The sequence below is a fragment of the Cornus florida genome, unplaced genomic scaffold, assembly GCF_030987335.1.
Source record: "Cornus florida cultivar Cherokee Brave unplaced genomic scaffold, ASM3098733v1 CherokeeBrave_3.0.0_Hap2_Chr06, whole genome shotgun sequence".
Lineage (NCBI taxonomy): Eukaryota > Viridiplantae > Streptophyta > Magnoliopsida > Cornales > Cornaceae > Cornus > Cornus florida.
The window spans coordinates 78,812,492-78,837,682 of NW_026775576.1; the positions used below are offsets into that span (position 1 = coordinate 78,812,492).

The 25,191-nt window shown below is 37.5% G+C and overlaps 1 protein-coding gene across 1 annotated transcript; it reads left to right on the plus strand.

Annotated features, from left to right (window-relative positions):
- The first annotated feature begins 19,111 nt into the window (after window positions 1–19,111).
- On the plus strand, window positions 19,112–20,796 carry LOC132314394 (uncharacterized protein At2g29880-like). Its single transcript, XM_059813266.1, has 3 exons — window positions 19,112–19,462; window positions 20,182–20,434; window positions 20,543–20,796. The coding sequence occupies exons 1-3, from the start codon at window positions 19,112–19,114 to the stop codon at window positions 20,794–20,796; spliced, it is 858 nt and encodes a 285-aa protein (XP_059669249.1).
- Window positions 20,797–25,191: the final 4,395 nt, after the last annotated feature.

Below are 25,191 nucleotides of genomic sequence, written 5' to 3' on the forward strand. Positions count from 1 at the left end.
GGCCTGGTCTTCGCCGGCTGCAGAGGATTACCTAATCCCGAGCGCCTTTGGCGTCTGTTCTGTCTCCTCATATAAGAAATTCGAATCTCATAAAAACGATTGTCCCTGCGAAACATGTGTTCCTCGCTTTTGTACTTTCTTATGTCGCTCCTTAGGCATACCTTGTGATGACTTGAGCTACAGTGTTTGCAGGGATAGGAGTAATTACTTGAAGAAATACGTTCTGAACGATATTCCTTCTTGCTCAGACCTCCTCAATTCAGACAACCTTCTAGCGCTCTCATCCCTCGGCTATACCATGAGCAGGCTTCAGATTCCATCCTTTGGTAGGAGGAAAAATACTCCTCCAGCCACTTCTGCTGCTGGAGCAACTTCCTCTCCTGTATCAGCCTCTTCCTCAGCCACCATCTCTGACACCATCCCGAGTACGGTGGCTATTGATCCTGTTGTCAGCACCCATGCTACCAACCCGAGCACGTCTCCACAAATCACTACTACCCCTGCTGCCGCTGGGGGTGCTCGGGACAAAGAACGAGGCAAAAGGCCTCATCCTGACGGTGGAGTCAACCTTGAGGAGGAACCTCTTATAAGAAGGACCCGAGTCTCTGGGCCGAGTGCTCTCTTGCATCGCCCAGTCAGAGCTCCTGCCCCCTCCGGGCCTGTTGCAGCTGGTGCCTCTGCTTCTGCTTCTGCTTCTCCTTCTCTTCCTGTTTTACCACCATGGGCTCCTCGGTACACCTGAACGGATGGGACATTCGTGAAGCCGAACGAGACCATGTTAAAGGATGGCCAGACCGCCATGGCGTATTATAGGAGCATGTGGACTCCGAAAGACCTTGAGGCGGCGAAGAGTCTGTCCCAAAAGGAAGTGTTCAGCCGCTTTCCCCAATCTGCCATGGAGGTGACTTTTATTTTCTATCTCATGAATCCTCTCATACTATTTGGTTTTGCCTTCGTCCGACCAGGCTATCGGTTTAACCAGTATTCATGTATATCTATGCAGACTTTGTTCGGTATGATGGCTATGCAGAAGCAGGTGGAAATGGGGAACGCCAGGGCCTGTAAGTTCTCTGATAGCCTGGATGTGGCTAATAAGGAAAACGACCTTCTCGCCAGCAAGAATATCGAGGTATTGGCTCGGCTTGAAGAAACCGAAAAAGAAAGGGATGTTCTGAAGAAGGAAAATGACTCTCTTCAGGATGAGAAGGATGCCCTCCAGCTTGAGAAGAGTGTCTGGCAGACTGAACGTGATTCAATCAAAGACGAAAAGGCAGAGCTCCAGCGCCTTCTGGCTGATAAACAGTCTGCTCGGATAGCTTTTAAGAAAAGAGCTCTGGACGAGCGCAACGCTCTGATTGATACCATCAGCAGAGTGAATGGTGGAATGCTGGCTCTTCATGCTCGGTTCTCAAGAGTCGGAGCTCTTAGATATGCTCAGGGATTCCGAGATGGTTTCTCCGACCGAGTTCCGGCTGAGGGACAGACCAGCTTAACTCCGGATGAGATTGATAAGGATTTAGGGATCGATCCTCTAGGGGTCTATGTTGACCCAGAATCCACCGAAGCCGAGCACATATTTGATGAATGTCAGGAGATTGCTTCCTCTAGGATCACTACAGCTCCTCCTACCGTTCAGCCTCTAACCGCTCCTTATTCGTCAACTGTGGTATCTCCCATAGTCACTGCTAACGTTGGCCCCCAGCAGAATGACTCTGTTATTCATCTTGATTCCCCACCTCGTGAGGGTGAGATGGCTGATGGGACCGAGGAGGCGGATCGGCACAACCAGGACGCTGTCGGTACTGAGGCAGCTAGCTAGGACTCCTCCAGACTCTTCGACTCCATACTTTTTTGTAACAATGTGACTTGAATACTTCACTTTTTGTAACTCCAATGCTTATTATGAATGAGATGACATAACTCTTTTTTCTCTTTTTTCTTTGTGCTACGCTCTATTCAAACCCATTTTCAATATATATATATTTTTATATTAACTTTGTCGTGTGCGTGTTTTTTGGCAAGTGCCTGGCGTTCGGCTTATGGTGCCAGCTGCCACTTATCTTGCTTAAGTGCCTGGCGCTCGGCTAGAATGCCACTTGCCACTTGGCTTTTCATTTTTTAGCAAGTGCCTGGCGTTCGGCTTATGGTGCCAGCTGCCACTTATCTTGCTTAAGTGCCTGGCGCTCGGCTAGAATGCCACTTGCCACTTGGCTTTTCATTTTTTTTAAAACCCTTTGAAAAGGAAAGTTATTTTTATAAATTTCAGGAATTTGCACATTCATACGTACTTGATTGACAACAAACAACACCCAATAAAGCCGAAACTTAGCTTTTATTGGTAGTACCTCTTCAGAGACGTAGCATTCCAGGGCTTGCTGACCAACCTTCCAGCCATGGTCTCTAACGTATATGCTCCCTTTCCTATGACTTCTGTAATTCTGTATAGGCCTTCCCAGGGTGGCATCATTTTTTTGACTATCCCCACCTTTCTTTTCAAAACCAGATCGCCAGGGGCAAAATCTCTGTGTTTCACTCTTTTGTTGTGACTATTCACCAATACTTGCTGGTATGATGCTAACCTTATTGCTGCAGCGTCCCTCTTTTCGTCTATCATATCGAGGTTCAATCTTAACATTCTGTCGTTCTGATCTCGACTTCATGCTAAGCTTCTGATAGTTGGGACCAAGTGCTCAACCGGTATAACCGCCTCGGTACTATATGGCATTGCAAACGGGCTATCCCCAGTCGGCCGCCTTGGGGTGGTTCTGTAAGCCCATAGGACGTTCGGGAGCTCATCCAACCACTTCCCTTTATAGTCCTCCAGTTTCTTCTTAATGCAGGCGAAAATTGTTCTGTTTGTAATTTCTGCTTGTCCATTGGCCTGGGGATGACTTACTGCAGCCAACTTCTGATTAATTCCATACTCCTCTAGCAGCTCTCTTACTTGCTTGCTGTCGAGGTTCGTGCCATTATCCATGACTATTGACCTTGGAACGCCGAAACGGCAGATAATATTGCTCCAAATGAATCGTCTCACATGAGTCTGAGTCACGCTTGGATATGGTTCTGCTTCCACCCACTTAGTGAAGTAATCCGTGGCCAGTAGCACATACTTGTTCTGAGCTCTTGCCGTTGGCAGAGGACCGACCACATCCATCCCCCATTGCGTGAAAGGCCATGGCGAGGCCATTACGTGCAATTCCTCAGGTGGTTGGTGGATCAATAGTCCATATCGTTGGCATTTATCGCACCTTCGAGAGAACTCCTCCGCATCTCTTGACATGTTCGGCCAGAAATACCCTTGTGTTATTGCTTTATGCGCTAACGATCTTCTCCCAGAATGATTGCCACATAAGCCTTCATGAATAGCTCGCAACACCTGCTGCGACTCTGCGGGGGTGACACACTTCAAGTATGGGCCAGAGTAGGACCTTCTGTACAGCTGGTTATGCACGATGGCGTATTTTGTAGCATTCTTTTTGATTTTCCTAGCTTCATCCCTTTGCATAGGCAAAACGCCATCTCGAATATAAGTGATGATGGGGTCAATCCAACTCGGTTCATACGGTATGACATTGACTTGCCAAGGGTCAGAGTCCAAAGGTTCTTCGAAAATAGATGGCTGGGTCAATATTCCTATTGGAATCACCCTCGCCAATGTTTCACCAGAACTCGAAGCACTACATGCTAACCGGTCCGCATCTGCGTTCTGTTCCCTCGGTAACTGTATGAATTCAATCTTTGCAAAGTCCTTGGCTTTATGCAGAACGGCAGAACGATATGCCTCCATCGTGTCATCCTTGGTTGCGCACTCACCATTTATCTGCCGAATAATCAACTGTGAGTCACTATAAACAGTCAAACTTCTGACCTGTAGCTCTCTGGCCAACTTTAACCCATTCAGTAACGCCTCGTATTCCGCTTCATTATTGGTGGCTCGGAACTCAAGTCTGAGTGCTTGACTCAAAGAAGTACCCTCTGGGGTTTGCAGTTTAACCCCAATTCCTGCTCCCATCTGGTTAGAGGAGCCATCCACATAAAGTTTCCAAGAGCCGCACCTAAGGTCTTCTTCCGTATCCTCAGAGTCACATTCTAGCAGGAAATCAGCTACCGCTTGTCCTTTGACAGCTGTTCTCGGCTCATACGTTATGTCAAATAAACTTAACTCTATGGCCCACTTTGTCATTCTGCCCGAGAGTTCTGGCTTGTGCATAAGCACTCTGATTGGAAAAATTGTTAGAACAGCTATAGGGTGGGATTCGAAATAATGCCTCAACTTTCTTTTTGCGTTTACAAGTGAAAGTATCACCCGTTCGGCCTTCGAGTATCTTCGTTCTGCCTCGGTCATTGTTTTACTGACATAAAATACTAGGTGTTGCACCCCTTCTTTGCAACGAATCAGAACAGCACTTGTCGCAACACTAGATACTCCAAGATATAGAAATAACTTTTCTTCTGGATCCGGGGCTGACAGGACTGGTGGATTCTGCATATATTCCTTCAAATGGGTTAATGCTTGTCATTGCTCATCTCCCCAGACCTGTCTTCCATGACTCCGAATCATGTCAAAGAACGGCTTGCAGCGATCTGACAACTTAGAAATGAATCGACTTAATGCAGCTATTCGTCCTGTGAGGGCTTGCACCTCTCTGATCGTCTTTGGCATGGCATTCTTAATCAAAGCCTCTGCTTGAGCGGGGCTAACTTCGATGCCTCTGCGGTTGACCACGTGTCCCAAAAACTGACCAGAACTCACACCGAACGAGCACTTAGTTGGATTGAGCCTCATCCCATATCGCCTCAGCACATCAAATACATCTTGCAGATGTTTCAGATGATCATCCTTCTTCCTACTCTTTACCACCATATCATCAATATAGGCTTCCACAATCTTTCTTATTTGATCCTTGAAAATTTTGCTAACAAGTCTTTGATAAGTTGCTCCCGCGTTCTTTAGTCCGAAAGGCATAACTTTGTAACAGTATGTCCCTCGCTTGGTTACAAAAGAAGTTTTTTCTTCATCTGCCGGGTCCATAGGGATCTGATTATAACCTGAATAAGCGTCCAGAAAGGTTAAACGCTTATACCCGGTGGTGGCATCCACCATTTGATCAATTATTGGCAGCGGGAAGCTATCCTTCGGACAGGCTTTGTTCAAATTGGTGAAATCAATGCATACTCGCCATTTCCCATTCTTCTTCTGCACGACAACGATGTTGGACAACCAATCAGGGTAGTGCACTTCTCTAATGAATCCCGCATCAAGCAGCCTATCAACTTCCTCGGCTATGATTTGGTTACGTTCTGGAGCAAATCTTCGTTGCTTCTGTTTTACTGGTTTGAAATTGGGATTAACATTCAAGGAATAACAGGATACGGAGGGATTAATTCCAGGCATGTCTAGGTGTCTCCATGCAAATACATCGGCATTGTGAGACAAGAAGTCAATTAGCTCTTACTGCTCTTCCCTGGTCAGTCTTACTCCTACTCTGGTAGTTCGCTCTGGCCTGGACTGATCGATCTGCACATCCAGAAGGGACTCTTCAGTCAAGTCAACTGACTCCTCCACCCTGTTCTACTTGGGCGGAGGTTCCTGTAATTGCTATCTGGGGCTCGCCGATCGGACGGGCGCCTTCCCTTTCCCAGCATACTTTAGTGTGACGGAATAACACTCTTTGGCTGCAACCTGATCCCCACGAATGTCTATCACCTTATTTCCATCGGGTCCGAGGCACCTCATGACCTGATGCAGAGTTGAGGGTACACCTTGGACTCTGTGAATCCATCCTCTTCCCATCAGGAGATTGTACAAGGGGTGAATCTCCACAACCACTAAAGTTTCCATAAGAGCTCGTTCTGCAGCTTGAACTTCTACTTCCACCATTCCGACGGGCTCCACCCTTTTGCCATCGAATCCTAACAAGGAATTTCCAGTGGGCTTGAGCCTCTCTGGTTTAATCTCGAGCCGATCAAATGTGTCCCTCGGCATGACATTCGCACTGCTCCCGAGATCAATCAGAACTCTACGCACCAGGCAGTCCGCCACTGTCAAACTGACTACCAACAGGTCTTTATGGGGGACTTGAACATGCTGCAGGTCTGTCCTGTTGAACTTTATCTGTATCGATGTGATTTGTTGGTGTAGAGTATTCACACTGCTGACCCTTTTCTTCATCTGCGCCTGCCGTAGGCGCGCTCGGAGTAGCTCATCTGAATCTTCGCTGGGCTCGGGTCGATCGTGGATAGCATTGATTATACGAACTGGTTGTGAATTGTGGGAGCTTTGTTTATGACTCCTTTTTATTTGCTCCATCGGTCGATTCTGCTCTGTCGCCGAGCCTTGAACATAACTCGCGAACTCCCCTCTAGCTATCAACATCTCCACTTGCCTTCTCAAATTCCTGCATTCGTTAGTCTGATGACCGAAATCGGAATGGAAAGCACAATGTTTAGTCTGATCCCTCTGTTCGAGGGGTTGCCTAATTGGCAGTGGTGGATGAAACTTATCTTTGTTCTCCTGATATAGCCTCGCCAGAGTGACCTTCAGCGGAGTGATCAGCTCTTCCTCCCTGGACCTCTTTTCTGCCTTCCAGGAGGTCTGACGTTGCGGCTGAGCCTGCTTCTGCCTGATCTTTGCCTTGGACTTTTCCTCTGTCGACACGACCGACACTGTCCAGCATTGGCTGCCTCCTCTTCTTCTAGGCGCACAAAGCCATCGGCTCTTTCATTGAGTTCATCCATAGTCGTCGGCGTGTTCACTACCAGACTGGTATGGAACGGAGTGCCACGTGTCATGGCTAACTTGAAGGCTTGAACCGCTGTAGAAGGGTGGCATTCGATCACCATACTCTTAGTAAGATTAAACCTGGTGACGTTCATCTTTGTGCTATCTCATTGTGAATAGGCTCGAGATGTCCTTCGGCGGACGCTTGTTCCCATAGTACTGGCTTATGAACCAATCACACAGGTTTCGGAAGCTACCAATGGAGCTCCTAGGCAAGTTCTTGAACCAGCTGAGCGCCGGTCCAGCTAGGCTTATAGGGAAACATTTGCACATTAAAGCGTCATTTTCCGTATTCAGGGCCATCTTCAACTGGATATGGTACACATGATCGATCGGATCGGTTGTTCCGTCAAACAGAATAAAGACTGGCATAACAAACTTCCTTGGATGCGGGGCATTCAGGATCTCGTCAGTGAATGGTGAATCAACCGTCCGAGCCGCGGATCGGAGTGCTTCATTCTCTCTCTGGAGCCCAGTGGTAGCTCTGTGAGCTACGGTCCTGCTCTCCGAACCGCGATGAGTGATTGTAGCCATGGAGGGCCGGTAAGACAGATCGAACGACCGTTCCTCTATGAGCTCTCTTTGCCAAGGCGACACAACTCGGCGGTGATCAACCTCTATCACTTCCTCTCGGTTGAACCTTTCCCGATGCGGATCGAAGGTCATGGCTTCGTTCTGTCTGATCTGCTCATGTCGCGGATCAACGTGAGTCGATCCTTCATGATCCTCAAATCGACGAGCATTTGGCGGCAAATCGTCCATCCTCCTTTCATCACGGTGGAGAGCTGACTGATTGTTCTCGTCCTGCTCGCCTTGATGCGCGATATTAGATTGAATACCTCCTTTACCGGCCGGAAGTGGACGCGAAACCGCGGGTATTTGCTGATGTTGCATTCCAGTTTTCAATTCTGCATTCTCTTTTTTGAGAGCTTCGATCAAGTTCATCAACTCCTCAAGCTTCGTTTGCTGGACAGCCTCCATCGGATTGGAGCTTTCACCTATCATTATTCCTGAATGGAGTAAAGGCATTAATCTCAAGTTCGTGAGTAGATCTGAGCTTCGTGAGTGCGAATTTTTCAGATCTGGTTTCGAATTCTCTGAATTATGCTTACGGTTGACGAGATCTGAATTGTCCGAATTCTAAATCCGTCAGATCCTGCCACAATCGAACAACTCGTTGTTGCGTAGATCTGAAGCCACTTCCGCCAAAGCAACAGGAACTAAAATTCCTCCAGAGTAGGTCACAATCGCTCAGATCTGGATCCAACTCCCAAAGATCGAGTTTCGTTCCCACGAATTGGTCTGAATCCACGCGATATTGATCAATGATCAATCAATCTTCAATGTTTCCCACAGACGGCGCCAATTGAAGATGCAAGAAATTCGTCCTTTCTTTCTCTCTCTAGAATTCTTACATTTCAACCAAAAATATCTCCCCTTGCTCTATCCATTACTTCTCCTATTTATAGATATTTACAAATATTAATGGACTGCTAGATCTAGGCCCGTTCCTCTGTGAGTTTTGGTCATCTTTGATGGGCTATTCGTGTTCGGCCCATATGGTAGTGTTTTTCTATGGGCTTGACCCATCTGCTCGGACCGGATGTCGCGTTTGCGGGTCATATCCGGCCCATGTCACTTCGGGCCTCCTCAACTAGTCTATATAAACGAAAATTAACACTAACCTAATTAATACAAGGGTTTGAAGAACTTACCAGAATCTAAGCAGAACAGCAAAAGCTTTGATTCGTCAATCGATTGGTTGCAAAGACGAAGCGAAAGAAAAAAGCGTGTGTGCAGGGTTTTGTGAGTTAAACCCCAGCGTGTTTGCAAAGACGAAGCGAAAAAAAAAAAGCAACCAGAGGTTTTGTGAGTTAAACCCCAGCGTGGATTAGAAGCTATCATAATTCTTTTTCCTTTAGTAAAACGACGAAGTTTTGCATGGAGCTCTTTTTATTTTTATTTTTATTTTTATATTTATTTTTTTAACTTCAGGCTACGACAGCCGACAGTGCCTTAAGCCATTGTTTAGCAGCCTCTTTTATTTATTTATTTATTTTTGGAAAAACCTAAAAATAGGTTATTTTGAGCTCATTTTTTTTTATTTATTTTTAAAATAAAATAAAATTCATTAAATAAAAAATATATTGTTTAGGCACTATTTGCATAAGAGTTTAATTAATTAATTTTTTTTTAAAAAATTGTACTTTTTGACTTATCAATTTTATTTATTTATTTATTACATGATAATTTAATTAATTTATTGATAAATTTAAACATCTTCATCACGTAATGATTTAATCAATTCACATAATAATATAAAAATTATATTTTATTCGATTATACGAAATTTAAACATCTTCATCACCAAATTGATTCCACAAATGTTCCATTAGATGTCTCTGAGATCACCATTATTCGCTCTATCGTGAATTCTTCTGAAGAAACAGAAAATGTGTGCTGCCAACATTGTCGGGTTTCGAATGTATTGTGGGAGGGATATTGGCTCATTCGGGAGAGGTGTCCATCGCAAAATGTGTCCGCACTCATTTTCAATGATTATATTGTGCAATATGATGCATGTTCTCATTATCTTGTTCAGATCTTCTTTATCCCAATAATGCACAGGTCCTTGCGTTATAGCCCACCTGATTTGCAATACGCCAAACGCTCGTTCAACATATTTCCTAACGGCTTCTTATTTTTTAGCAAACAATTTCTCTTTACCAGTTGTTGAGTGTGGGATGGTATGGTTTGAATCAAAGTTGTCCACTTGGAATAAATACCATCAGATAGGTAATACCCATTGTACGTTGATGCCCATTTACCTCGTAATTAATCGGAGGCATAGTGCCGTTGATCAGGCTATTGAATACTGGGAAATGATCCAAGACATTCACGTCATTGTTTGAACTAACCATATCAAAGAAAGCATGTAAGATCCACATCCATAGATCTTTTGATGCAACCGCTTCCAATATGAGGGTGGGCTTATGATTTCTTCCCCTGTGTGTGCCAGTAACGACCCAAACCGAGGGTCCGGATTGCTAACCGGGTCCTTAACCAAACCCGAGGACACACTAGGGGTAAAATGGTCATTTTACAATATGAGAGAGTAATCCATCCTTAAACTAATCAAATGAGGTTCAAAACAACCATTCGTAATCATTCCATGACACTCGGTGAGGTCCTACGGTCATCGGTTATGATTTTCCAAAAGTACCCTTACCCGGTTCAAAGGAAATTCTGACATTGTTCCACTAAAACGACCATAACTCTCAATTGAATAGAATTTAAGAGTGAGGTTGGTCTCCTTGGAAAGATATCTCAAAATCCTTGAAAATGGACTTAAGAATGACTATATTTGGGTTCGTAACGAAGAAGTTGTGACTGTCCAAAGTCAAGCATTCCAAGTTGATAATTGAAAAAGGTAAAATAGTGTACTGGGGGACTTGAACTGGTTCAGTGGGGCTGAACTGGTTCAAGATGGGTAGTGTGCCCATTCTCGAACCAAAGATCCCCTCTTGAACCAGTTCAATGGGGGATTGAACCGGTTCAAGATGCCCAGAAACTCAAAAATGCCCCAAACAGCCTAAAATTGTGATCCTGTGCACTTTGGCACTACTTTGGTCCCTTGGTGATCTTACTCAAAGCCCAAACCTATCCCAAATCTTCCATATAATGATGAAACTAATACTACTTAGTGGTACTAAAATCGAATAAGGCCATACACGAGTCCGATACATCATTAAAATTAAGCAAATCCGTTATACAACAAAAAAATATGGCCTTAAGGCCTTACATGGATGTTGAAATCATAATGAGACCACAAAATATAAGAGAATGGTCTCAAGATCATTTCCAACCATGTGGAAGATACAAAATGATCCCTAACACAACTTCTATTAGTGCCGTGCATGTTAATGAAATATAAGTGCACCTCATTTCCAACTCAGTTTGAATCGGCCTAGCCCATAACTTAAAAAAAACTCACTAGCTGACTTTACCGAGGCGAGATTAATGACTATCATCGGTTCCAATTCTGGTGATGCCTAGCAACCGTTAAATAGAATAGTATCAACTTTTTCACACCCAAAGCCGGGTCACACTCCCTCTAGGTCAAGCTAGCCCCAGACTCGTGAAATCCGGTTCATTTAAAAAAAAAAACCTCTCTTCCATTATCAAAACTTCACTTTCAAAATAAAGAAAACTTTTCTTTTTCAAATCATTTCTAAACCCCTCTTGATGCCATGATATGCCATGCACATCCATTCATTCCCAACATCATGAATTCATCACTATAACAAGAACAACATCATCATTGCATATTATAGTAATTAAGGAAAAACCATAGCAAGATTTGGAAACCTCATACAATAAGAACATCATCAGCCAAGGTAAAACATGTACAAATTTATCCATAAGCATGCTTGACGCATAATCATATACACGATAGCATAATTTATCATCTTAAAGGCATTATTAAACCCTAATTTTCATACCAAGTTTAATAATTTTAAAGATATGACAAAGGAAAGAGAAATTTACTCAACTGAAACCAAAACTTAGGTATTAGGAAGACCCCTACCTCAAAAGGAAGCAAAACTCCCCAAAATTGCCTAATCCAAACCCTAATTTTTGAAATTCCAAGCTGCACCAAACGGGGATTGGCTCCTATCAATCCCTCTAGGTCAAGCTAGCCCCAGACTCGTGAAATCCGGTTCATTTAAAAAAAAAAACCTCTCTTCCATTATCAAAACTTCACTTTCAAAATAAAGAAAACTTTTCTTTTTCAAATCATTTCTAAACCCCTCTTGATGCCATGATATGCCATGCACATCCATTCATTCCCAACATCATGAATTCATCACTATAACAAGAACAACATCATCATTGCATATTATAGTAATTAAGGAAAAACCATAGCAAGATTTGGAAACCTCATACAATAAGAACATCATCAGCCAAGGTAAAACATGTACAAATTTATCCATAAGCATGCTTGACGCATAATCATATACACGATAGCATAATTTATCATCTTAAAGGCATTATTAAACCCTAATTTTCATACCAAGTTTAATAATTTTAAAGATATGACAAAGGAAAGAGAAATTTACTCAACTGAAACCAAAACTTAGGTATTAGGAAGACCCCTACCTCAAAAGGAAGCAAAACTCCCCAAAATTGCCTAATCCAAACCCTAATTTTTGAAATTCCAAGCTGCACCAAACGGGGATTGGCTCCTATCAAATTGAAGATCTTGATGCACTCTCTAACTTGCTGCAAACGGCACCAACAATTTCCCTATGGTTGAATAGTAATTGAAGCTTGAAATTTGCTCAGAAGAAAAAGAAAAAGTGGGGAAAGAGGATGAGGGAGAGAGCTACGGGAGAGAGAAGAAATGTAAGGCCAAAATGGCCTTTTGGTCATTAAAAGTTGTAACAATTGGTGGTGGGTCCCACCAATGAAAAAAATATCTTTTTAAATTTAATTTTGCCACCATAAAATGCATATGCACTAATATATATATATACCATAGCCACCAATTAACATTTAAATAATTAACTTATACATAAAATTAATTATGCATGGTATGCAATGGACCCGTAACACAACTCGCGTACACAAAAATCCCGATAGAGGGTTCCACCTGGGACCGTCCGGCCCGAAAAACAGAAAAATGCTGAAATGGTAACCCTTGCATTTCCAAGAGTTCTAAACTTAAAGACATGCCCCAACTGACTCTCGAACACACCCGACATACTCCACGGTGTCTAGTATGCAAAACGAGGAAAGACGAAAATACTCTCGAAAAGTAAAAAAAATCCAAAAAATGAAAAATGATGAAAATTTGAAACATTACAGTGCCATGCCACCTGTAAGGTAGTTCTTCCATTCCTAATGCATATAATCTATAGAGCCAAGCGTACCTGGGAAGCCTCTTTACTCCCCTTCTCGAAGCAGACGTGCAATGTCCTCTTTGTTCAGTGTGCGTTGGTACTGCCCTGCATACACCGCAATTATAGCATCACAAAAGCGCTTCGGGCTATCAACCGCAGTGTTTTTAGAAATCTTTATTTACTCATTACAAAGATCTGCTGAAATTCCATATACGAGTATACGCATTACAGCTGTCATCTTCTGTATAAGAGTGAAACCTATACGACCGAGGGCATCAGGCTTCTGGATGAATCATTCGTCATATGTTGTAACATCATTTAAGATGCGAACAAACAACTCTCGTCGCATCTGAAATCGTCTACGAAACATCTCAAGTAGAAAAGTGGGATTTTCGGCAAAATAATCTTAGAATAGCCGCTGGGCTGCCTCCTTTTGATCACGTTTAATATATTTTCTATTACGACATCGAAAGAATGCCATTACTTTCTCAGGTGATAACAGTTGCATCATCGTATTCATCCTTTTTCGACGTTCTTCAAAAAAATCTTCCCCGTCAGAAGATGAAAAGAAACTCAATGGAGAAATTGACCCAGACACTGGAATAGATTGTGATGATGAAGCCATTTTTTTGTATAATAAAGATAAAGACTCAAAGAAGAGAAAATGAATCCGAAGATGTAAAGAAGTAGACTTGATAATTGAAAAAATGAGAAAATGAATGGTTTATATAGCTATTGAGAATATAGTTGTTGAAGAAAAAATAAACACAATATAGCTATTGGAAATATAGCCCTTAGGAAAAAGACACATAATATAGCTGTTGAGAAAAAACAAATAAAATATAGCCGTTGAGAAAAAAACAAAGTAAATATAACCGTTTATAATATCACATATTCTCTATAAATACCACTACACTTCTATCAAAAGAATTGGAAATAACATGGGTTGCCAACACATGAGCTGATCCCAATAACTTCAAGGGTTTATTTGGTTAGCGTGAAATAACCAGAAAGGAAAAGAAAAAGAAATTTTTAATTTTTTTTGCATGTTTGTTAGAGGGAAAGTGAAATTTTTGGGGAAAATAGGATTCCCACATCTAAAAATTTTCCCCAAAAATTTTCGCGCATAAAACACACGAAAATCTACTTTCCTGCAAAAGCTGTACACTTTAATATATTACTTTCCTATTATACCCATATTAGTTTTCTCTTTCGTTCTTCTTTAGTAAATTACAGACTTCATTAAAAAGGTAAGTAGCGTTGTTCTTCACTAAAATTACAAAAAGGTAACTAGGTGAGTTTCTTTTTCTGTAAATTATTTGTTTATACAATCATGTATTACTAATTTAATTGTTTCTATTTTTATGGTTGCATCCAAAATTCATTTATTTTTTTTCTTTAATTATGGAATTATTTTTCTTTCGTATATATTTTTGGAAGGTATGAATTCTTAAGATATTTTTTCCATAATATATATATATATATATATATATATATATATATATATATATATAAAACTGTAGATAGCAAGTATCAGATGAAAACTAGGGTTAGTGTTGGAATTGTCAACCGTCGGCCAAAGGAGATCGAGCTTGGAATGGTCTTGAAACTCACCTATTGTCAATCTCTCTCTCTCACTTCGATTTCTTTCACAACTCCGTCCATACATCTATGTCCTCTCTTTCTGTTCAAACTAGAGCCAAAACTTTAGCTTTACAAATACTCCCAATGACGTCTTATGTTCAGATTTGAAGTCAAAGGCTTGAGAAGCCTCCATTCTCTACGCCACCAAGAATCATAGAGTGAGAATTGTAAACGAACCCTAACCCATGATAGTAGCATAAATTGTAGAGCGAGTTTGAGATTGAGGCTTAGTTCCGTGAACTTGAGCTTCGCTGGGTGATCGGTTAGTCAATCATACATCAACCTTCGCAATAGCATGAATCATTGTAAAATAGGGCTATTGGTCGGGTAAGTCGAACCACTGGGACTGCGCTAGTCTAAGGCAACCTAAATGTCTAGAATCATTCTTAGAATGATAAGGGGTAATAAGGGTTTGTTTGTTTGTCACTAAACTAGAAATGTAAAGATGCATAAACTAAGAACTTGCAAGAATTTAAGAGATGAAAGACGAGTAAAGAAGACTAAGGAAGTGAATCCGCCTCCATCCCTATACACATGCTAGATTAGACCTAAATTAGGGGAAAAACAACATATGATGGTCAAGAACTACATAGCAACACATAGGGTAAACAAGAGGTAAACATGTTTAGACATGTAAGTAATCAAGAGGTACATTAGGTCTCAAACAAGTATAATCCATCAAAAGGGTAAACATGTTTAGACTACCTAACTAAGGTGTAGCTTATACACGTTTACTTAAATGAAAGACTATCAAATTCTTGACAAAATGATGAAGCACATAGAGCTAGAGATTAAGCATACACCATCAAAGGATTTCCTAAGCAATGGTCTATCAAAGTCACCTATCAACATGCCATTAAATCATTTCATAACCTTGTTTCCATTCTCACCATGTAAACTCAAGCAAAAAGATTAATACAAGACATCACCTAACATAAGATAATGAGCTTGAAGAAATCATCCATACATATATAAACATTCATTACACCAAATGAAGTGCTCTTAGCTATGAAAAAGACCATAAATATACATTGCAATCCCCCAATATAGACTACCCTAGGACATGCTTACAAGGGAGGGACTTCATCACCTCCCTAGAGAAAGAGTTAGTTACCCATTGCTAAGCTAGAAGAAGGAAGAAGCTCCATCCAAGACTCCATTTTTGTGCTCCTTCCTTTGCTTGAAGAACTCACCTTTTTTTTTTGCTCTCTTCTCTCTCCTCCATCTTGTAAAAATGAAGGTTCATAAAGATATGTGTGGCTCCCCTCCTTTGTAGACATCTTATCCACCCAAAAAGGCCACCAACCAACATCTCCAACCAACCATTAAAGAGGAAAATTAGAATTGAGGAACCCAAGATGCAAGTGGCTGAAAATGGGCCATTTCCGGATGCAATTCTGCCCCAATTTTGAGCACTCGCAATAAGGGCTCGAGCACTCGAAATTGGAGCAGAATGCTCCATTCTTGCCTTGTTCCGCCCGGACCTACTTTGGTAAAACGGCCATAAATTTGTGCTCCAAACTCCGAATGATGAACCGTTTGAAGATTTGGAAAGCTAATTCAGGGGTCTAAAAACTTTATGTTTTGGTAGAGATCCAATTATCAAGTCTGGTTGGTCGAAATTGAAGAACAAGGCAGAACTTCATTGCTGCCAGGCAGTTCTGAGCACCTATGATAAGAAGATCATAACTCTCTGCTCTGAACTCCGAATGATGAACCACTTGAATATTTGGAAAGCTGATTCAGAGCTCTAAATATGTCATGTTATGATGGAAGTCCAGTTCTCAAGTTTTCAAGGTCAAAATGGCGAGCAAAGTTCAGGATCTACTGCTGCCAGAAATTCAGCCTTGTGCCTTTTGATGGCCAAAACTCCACAAAGCATCCTTCTTGCTTCTTTTTGGCCAATGGACCTGAAAATATACAAAAACATGCAAATGAAAGTAATCTACATAATATAAACAAACAATGGACTTAAATAATGCAATTAAGGGCACTTGAATATGCAATATTCGGCGCTTATCACTGCGTCGGCCTTAATGAGGACCGAGAAGGAAGAGGGGATTTTAGGTAATACTATAATGGTGATGGGTAGCAAAGAACATGGAGAAAAGGAGAGAACAATTTGTAGTTTGAAAGCAGAGAGAGGTATTTTTGATTCTTCCTGTCAATTTTTTCTTTCTTTCTTCATAATATTATATATCTTATTTTCTTCTCCATTCCATATATATTTTGATAAAAATATGAATAGTGTAATTTTGAGGGTTATCAAATACCAAGCAAATTCTGCTTTATTTTCCTTTCCTCCATTATATGTTTCTTGTTTTTAAGAATACATACAAATTTGTAGGACAATTTGCATCAGTAAAAAAAAAAAAATGAAACACATGCTCATCGATATATGCACGGAAGTATTAGACAAACATCAAATATTGTATATACTTAAATTTATATGTAGTGGATATGGATACTTCTAGTGCATAGGCTGTGATCAATTAGTACAAATTTGCTGAGATATATTATTTTGGTAAACTTTCTCTGTTAGTACCTTTTGTTATGTGGATCCTGCTTAGAATAACTTTGGGGATTCATTTTCAGTGTGCACTTTTAATTAAATTGTTCATAGATCCACTTCTTAGATCATAAACTTTGACCATATTCGTTCTTTTTTTCATATTCTTAACTTAAACAATGGAGATTAAAAAATCATTTGTGTGATGTTACCTGATGAGGTAACATAATCTTTCTATAATCAAACAAAAGCTAAACATGCAGCACTAGAGCATTGCTTGCACCAGAGCATTGCTTGCCCTCTTTCAAATTACTGTAATATTTTCCTTCTGTTATTTTTGGGTCCCATTTTTAGTTCCTGATAATTTGTTATGTTTTAATTGTAGGATACAATTCTTCTAGATCTCAGCTATAGCTCAAGAGGTATTTTTTTAGTGATGTCAAATTTTGTAAAATTAAAATTTCATATAGATTAATTGATTCTTTATAGGGAAAGATACACTTGTAGGGATTATACTGTATGTAGTTTAAATTTTACTATAAATTAGGTTTATATTCATTTTGTTTTATACACATTTTTATGTATGGATTTATGAATATAGAACATAGTAATATATTAATATAAATGTGTATACCAAGTCAAAAATGTCATCTCTTATTTTAGATCACTTGTAAGCCAATTTTGTTTTTTTTAATTATTTGTTCTTATATGATCGCATTTTGTTAAACTTCATAGATGGATATGAATGATGAACACGATGAAGAACTTAATCTCATTGTTACAATGCTTGTTGGCATTGTAGCTTATTTGCATGGGGTATACTAGTTAACACACTTTGATAGGAGGCCACAACGTAATTGTTATTTGACTCAACGTGAATTTGTCAATGATGTCACACGATCCAATGAACATTGTCATAACTTATTGCGCATGAATGTGGAATCCTTTCAAAGATTTGTATATATATTTAGAAGAACCGGGAGGCTGAAAGACACTGTGCATTGTAGTATTGAGGAGCAACTTGCAATGTTTTTACACATTGTATCTCATAATTTTAAGAATCGTAGTGCAAAATTTTATTTTAAGCGATCCGATGAAACCATATCTCGACATTTCAATACAGTCTTAGATGCAATCATAGGCATGTAAGACAACTTTTTAAAACAACCTACTATTGGAACAAAGACGCCTAATGAGATTTGTGACAACAATAGAATGTGGCCATATTTTAAGGTATTTTCTTACTAAAAGAAATTAACTTATTAATTAAGAATACATATTTTTTTAACTCACAGGTCATTCCCTTATTATAGGATTGTGTGGGAGCAATTGATGGTACACATCTCCCCGCAAAAGTTCTCATTGAATATGTAGCAAGATTCCGTGGTAGAAAATAGTGGCCCTCATAAAATGTATTAGCAGCATGCACATTTGATTTAAAATTCACTTATGTGTTAGCTGGATGGAAAGGTTCAGCAGCCGATTCTAGAATTTTACATTGTGCTACGCACAGAGGACATAAACTTACATATCCTCCAGGTATATATATAAGTTAATAGTATTCAGAAACATTTTTTTAATTTATAATAATTTACTAAAATTACGTGTTGTAATTTGTATAGGTAAATACTACTTGGTAGATGTAGGCTTTCCTTTTGTGGAGCATTATATTACCCCATTCAGAAGTACATGATATCACCTAAACGAAATATAAGGACGTGTACCTAGAACGCCAAAAGATTGTTCAACCATAGGCATTCTTCTTTACGGAACGCAATTGAACAAGCCTTTGGGGTGTTAAAAAAACATTTTCGTATCCTAGTGGATGAACCAATGTTTAGTTTTGAAAATCAAGTGAAGTTGGTAATCGCTTGTTGTATAATACACAACCACATTCGAGGAGTGATGTTGATCACGAGATTGGCACTCAATTAGCTCCTATTTATGATCATGTTGACAATCAATTGACTAAGGCTAAAGATGGAAGGGAAAGAAAGAGAATTCGAACACAAATAATGAATGAAATGTGGAATGATTTTAGTAGTAGACACTGATAGGATTTTTATTGATGTGTATTTTTTCTTTGTTGAAAACTTGTGTGGTTTTGATTGTTAGACAATTTTATTATTGGAATGTAAATATGTTTTTATTTTATTTTATCATCATAGTATTTAATTGTTGATTATATTAATTGTAGTTTTCTAGTCATTTTTCTTCCAATATAAATTTATTGCTTGTTGAATACATAATTATGAGCATTTTATATTAGGAATGGAGCAAGACGGGTTTAATTGTCACATTGGAGATGCCAAGCAAAAGGGAAAGAATGTAATATGGTCAAAAGAGATGGATCAATGTCTTATTTTGGAACTTGTGCATCAAGCTAACGAGGGTTATAAGATAGATAAAGGTTTTAAAGATAATGCTTATACTGCAGCTTTTTCAGTGTTAAATTCAAAATTTCACTTGTCACTAAATCGAGAGTATTGTGTTAATCGCTTAAAGACTATCAAGAAAAAGTATAGATTCATTAAGGAAATGTTAAGCAAAACTGGATTTGGTTGGAATCTAGTGATGAAAATGGTGGAATGCAGCGACCAAGTGTGGACTACATATGTTGCAGTATGTAGATGTTTAAAGTAAAGTTTTAATTGATAATATATTTCTTAGTTTATTTGTATAGCATGCTATTTTGAACATAGTAGTGTTTTTCAATTTAATTATGTATTGTAATATATGCCACAATTTACTTCAGTCATCACTAATTAAATAGGAATAAATAAAGGGAGAAAAGAGGTGCAATATGTCTGTTTATACTTTGAATATACTATGAGCAAGTCACTATTCTAAGCACAACCTAACAGGAATTTATTGAATCTTATCTTCCATAGTTTCATGAAAGGGTGCTTCCAAATGCAGAACTCTGTCTTCTTGTTCCTAAAGTGACCAAAAAGAGTCTACCTGAATGTGATACTTGAAAGTTGCAATTAAACAGTTTCGTATAAAAGCTTTCACAATTTTGTATCTTGTGTAAAATCTTGAGCTTGGATATATAAGCAAAAAGTGGGTAATTGTTTGGAAGATTAAAAAAATTGTGTTGTACACATTTCAAACCATAGTTACAGTACAATTATGTATGAAACAGTTTCTTAAATGTGTGTCTCTCATTATTGTAAGGATAAATTAGTTGCTGCTAATATTTAAAAAGCAAGTATTGAAAGATATACATGGATTTATATTGATATTTTTCTTTAGTATTTTTTTTTTATTAAAGATATACATGGATTCATATTGATATTTTTCTTTTGTATATATATTTTTTGTTTGAAAACATTAATTAGGCGAATCCCGATGCAAAAGGTTTACAAGGTAAGAGAATTGACATGCTTGATGAATTGGCTATAGTTTGTGGCAATGATTATGCAACTGGAGAATGGGCTAATTCAGCCAAAGATATAAATGCTAAGAAGTCAAAACCAATGAATGACACTGGGGAGGAATATACACCATTAGTGGACATTAATGAAGAAGTTAACATAGATGACTTAGGTGATACCGAAGAAAATTATTCTGCTAGTGAGCAAGGTAATGCAGGTAACATGATGAGTGGTATTTTCTTTTGCTTTGGCCCATACTTGAAATGCCTTAATTATTTGCACATACATCTTCTATTAATATTACTAACCCGTTTTTTTTTTAAAGGTAGTGCAGGTAGCCAACCAACTGGATGTAAAGATAACCAAGGAACTTCAAGCTCATCTAAACGTCGTTTGAAGAAACCGCGAACCATGGATAATGTTACTAAAACCATGAGTGCAATTTCAAATAACATGGCAAGATTAGATGATGCATATGAGAAGAGCAAGCCTTGCATAAATTATTCGGAACTTTATAAGGCTATAATGGATGTTGAGGAGCTTGATCTCAATAGCCGAATGACTTCATTTGAATTCTAATATGCAGATCCTGTCAAAGCGAGAACCTTTTTGATCTATTCTCCAGAGATGAGTTACTTATTTTTAATTAGACAACTGATACCAAATGATCACTCTACTACTGATTAATGATTAAACTAAGTTAGCATTCTTATGAAGCACTTGGGAACCTTTGACTTGGTTATGTAATTCATTTTTTTTCTACTTAGTCTACTAAAGTCATTGTCAAAAATTATGGTTAATGATTTGCCTTTGACTTGGTATTAACGGAAAGCTACTAGTAATGGTGTGTATCATCATTATCTTGAGAAACTTTAACCAAAAATAAAAAAATAAAAAAGAAAAAACAATTCCTATCTACCATCAAACATTATCTTGGAATAAATAATTAAATCTACATTATCTTAACATAATCTATCCATAGACTTTTAATTTTTAACAAAAAAAATAAATAAAATTAACATAAATTAGATATGTATAGAAAACGAATACAAGCTTATTTTCTCACCTTCAAAAATAAAAGATCAAGAATTCAAGTAAATATATATACACACACACACAATTATATAAACGAGAATGCAAAAAATTGTATTATGATATCACATGCTATCCTATTCCATATTTCACTAATACTATTCCTCTAACACAAATTTATTTATTTTTATACTATTTAAATTTATAAGGGTATTTTCGGTAAGTGAAATCATTTTCTTTTCCTTTCTTGCTATTCAAACTATCAAAATAAGATTTTCTCACAACTTTCTTCAAAAATTTTCCGGCTAACCAAATGCATTATAGAAACTTGATTTTCCTTTCTTTCACTTCACTTTCTTTCACTTTCCATAAAATTTTCCGTCTAACCAAATGGACTCCAAAGGGGGAATAACTTCACGAACAAGTGGGAATTCCCTGAAATAAAAACACCCGTACGATATTTAGCACGACGGATTAACCGCCGACACTTTTATTTGTGCGGTGGTTTCAAATATAATAGGCAGAAAAGACCAATTTTGAAGAACAGCCTCTGCAACTGTTGCATCAGTTGTAAACTCCAATGGTGTAATACCCCTATATTTTAAAGAATTATTTAATTAAATTAATTGCCTTTAAATGAATTTAATGGATTTAGTTATTTAAAATTAATTATTTGTTTACTTGTTTATTTGATTTATTGGTATGATGATGTGATAGATTGTTGATTGATTTGTTGGCGTGTTGATTTTTATTTATATGATATGACTTGGTTGTTAATTCTTATTTGATTATTTGGTACATGTTTTTAGTTGTTTTAATATTAAGTGTTTATTTATTTAATTATTTGTTTAAATTTAATGAATTGGGTTTAGATTATTTGGACTAAAGGATTTGGGTCTTGGGCTGGAGAAGGAAGCCTTAAAGGATTTGGGATGGTTTATAGGCCCATGGATTTATGCATGAGTAAATCTATATATATATATTATGCATATTAAATGGATAATATATATATAATTATATAGAGAATTATATATTTATAGTAAGTATATATGTATAGGACTTTACGCATATATATAGTAAGTATAGCTAAAAAGGATTTATAAATATATATTACATAATATTTATATTTATATTTATATGTGTCATGTATATTAATATAACTGGAGTCCTACATGAAGGAGGATTTGATTTGGCAACATATGTTATTTATTTTTATTGGGTGAGGAATATATATGTAATAATAATTATATATATATAATATAATATACGTGTATATATTTTATTTAAGATTATTATTAGTATTTTTATTTGGGTAGTCATACTAGGAATAGGATTAGGGTATTAATGTGTATAAATATACACATAAGGTTATATTATTAAAAAGTTTTCCACGTTAGAAAAAAAAAAAAAAAAAAGAGAAGCAGAGAAAAAGAAGAAGATAAGGCTGACAAATAAAGGTCGGATCACAGAAAGAGGACGTCGGATTTGGAAGAGACAACCAAGGTTGAAGCGTCGTTTTCGTTTCGAATTTTTCAGGCAAGTTCTTTTTTAACTCTCCTCTTAGAACCCATAAGTTTATCACCTTGGGTATCAAAATCTATAGATTAAATTGGCATGTTAATCACCTAGATATATGATAAATGCATGTGAAGAAATTGATTAGTAGAAAAGAAAGAATCCTTCTTCAACTAGGAAACTTTCTTCAATTCCCGTTTTAGTATTCTATCTATATCTCTTTGCTCGAGTGCCAAAACGGCTCAAATCTAGTTTGGTTGAATGGAAATTCGATTATCTACAATTTTGTATTTCACGAAAATTTCGTGAAACGGATGTTTACTTTGTCAAAACTGGGTTGGAAGATAGTACGAATTTTGTATATGTATATCTTATCCCATAATTGTTTTAACCAATTAGGATAATTTGTATTGGTTGGGTGTTGACCAAATAATTCTTAATATTTATATTTAATGTGTAACGTATTATTTGGACATTGCTAAATTGTGTAACCTACGTGTATATACGCCTACGTGTTATACTGCCCCATATAAATAAGTAAATATAACCTAATCAACTAATAAGTTGTTTATTGATATTTATCATATTTATATATGTGATGGTGGTGTTAATGAAATCATAATAGGTTGTTTATTTAAATTAATTATATGCTTATAACTTGCATGGAGTGCCTATGTGTGATTTATTTCATAATTAATTGTAAAGCTTGGTACATGGTTAAATTGGAGGCATGGATAAGTTACTAAAGGTATAAATAAATTGTCTTATTAGTTATATGAATAAAATACATACATGGAAAGTATGGATGAATTACTAATTAATAGTATGGATAAAAACATACGTTTGGAGGCATGAATGAGTTGCCAAGACAAACAGATTGTCATTTAATAGGCATGGTTGATTTGCCAAAGTATAAATGTATTACTTGTAGAGACATGGTTAAGTTGCTATCGTATAAATAAATATACTTCTAAAGGCATGGTTGATTTGCCAAAACATAAATAAATATTTGTGGAGGCATGGATGATTTGCCAAAATATAAATGAATTGCTAGATAAGTTAAATGATTAGATATACATATATGGATATTGTGTTTATAAGTTGGAGGTGATAAATATTCTTATATTATAATAAACTAATGTTTAAAGTATAATATTTTATTTTATAGTATTGATAAAATAATATTAGTGAAGGCATGGATGAGTTGCCAAAATATAAATCTTTGTTATGTGATATTTATAAATAAAATCATACATTGGTGGATATTGGGATTTGGATTGAAGGAAAATATTTCTTGGATTATTATTTATTATTTAAATGGTTAAATAACTGTTTAAATATGAAATTTAGGTTTAAATGAGTTTTCTTTTAAAAGGGGAATGTAGTTGATGGTTAATTTAAATATGGAGGTAGTCTTATCATTGTTTATGGTCGTGGATTTCAAGGATTATATTAACGAACATATTCTTTATATATTTATATATATTATATATGTATCATCTTATATTAAAGGTTAAAATTTTAATTTGGATGATTTTAGTTAGAGATGTTTTATTTATTGGTTTTCTGAGGCTTGGTAGATGGAACTTGCTCGTGGGTCTAACTCACGATTTATTTTTCAGGTTATCAGAAGTTCCAGTCTCGAGGTTGAGGATTCGCAGCTAGGAGACTGTCATTCATCTACTCATCTTGTTTACTTTTTAGTATTGTTATTTATTGTTAGATGTCTGGTGAATTAATAGTTTATGGTTTAGGAGTTCTTGACTTATAGGATTTCCGAGTTGTATTTTAGTATTTTAAATTCATGAAATTTATTTTTGTAAAGGAGGATTTATTTTATTAATAGAATTTCATTCAGCGATTTATTTATTCTTTTTATTCTTCTTGTATTCTGTGTTTGTTTAAATATTAAATTATTTTGATATTCCAGTATTTTTGGGTATGGGCCTGTGTGATACCCCCACATTTTTCACGTATAAGTTGATCAGGCTTATACATGAAAAATGAGGGATATCAAAAACAATTGGTAATATACAAGCATGGAATACAAAATGATAATAATAGAAGAACTTAGACAGGAAAGGAAAACTCGATAATAAAACATCCATCCATCCTTTATTAAATTCAATACTCCGTTATACAACTTGTAAATCCTATGTCAAGGATACCTATATATAAACTTGAAAGTTCAATGTCGGAAGTAAATAAAACTGAAAGCAAAATAATACATAAAACTTCTATTCTGAACGAGATCGTAAGAGTAAATGAGTTCGGATGGTGGTCCCACATTGCTAAGCCTCAACCTGGAAACGGGTACTGACCGTGTCCTGAAATAACAACAATGGTGGGTCAATCCCACGAGCAAGTCCTCTCTACTATGACCTAAATCAGAGAATCAAATAAATTAATCATTATTATTCAGAAGTA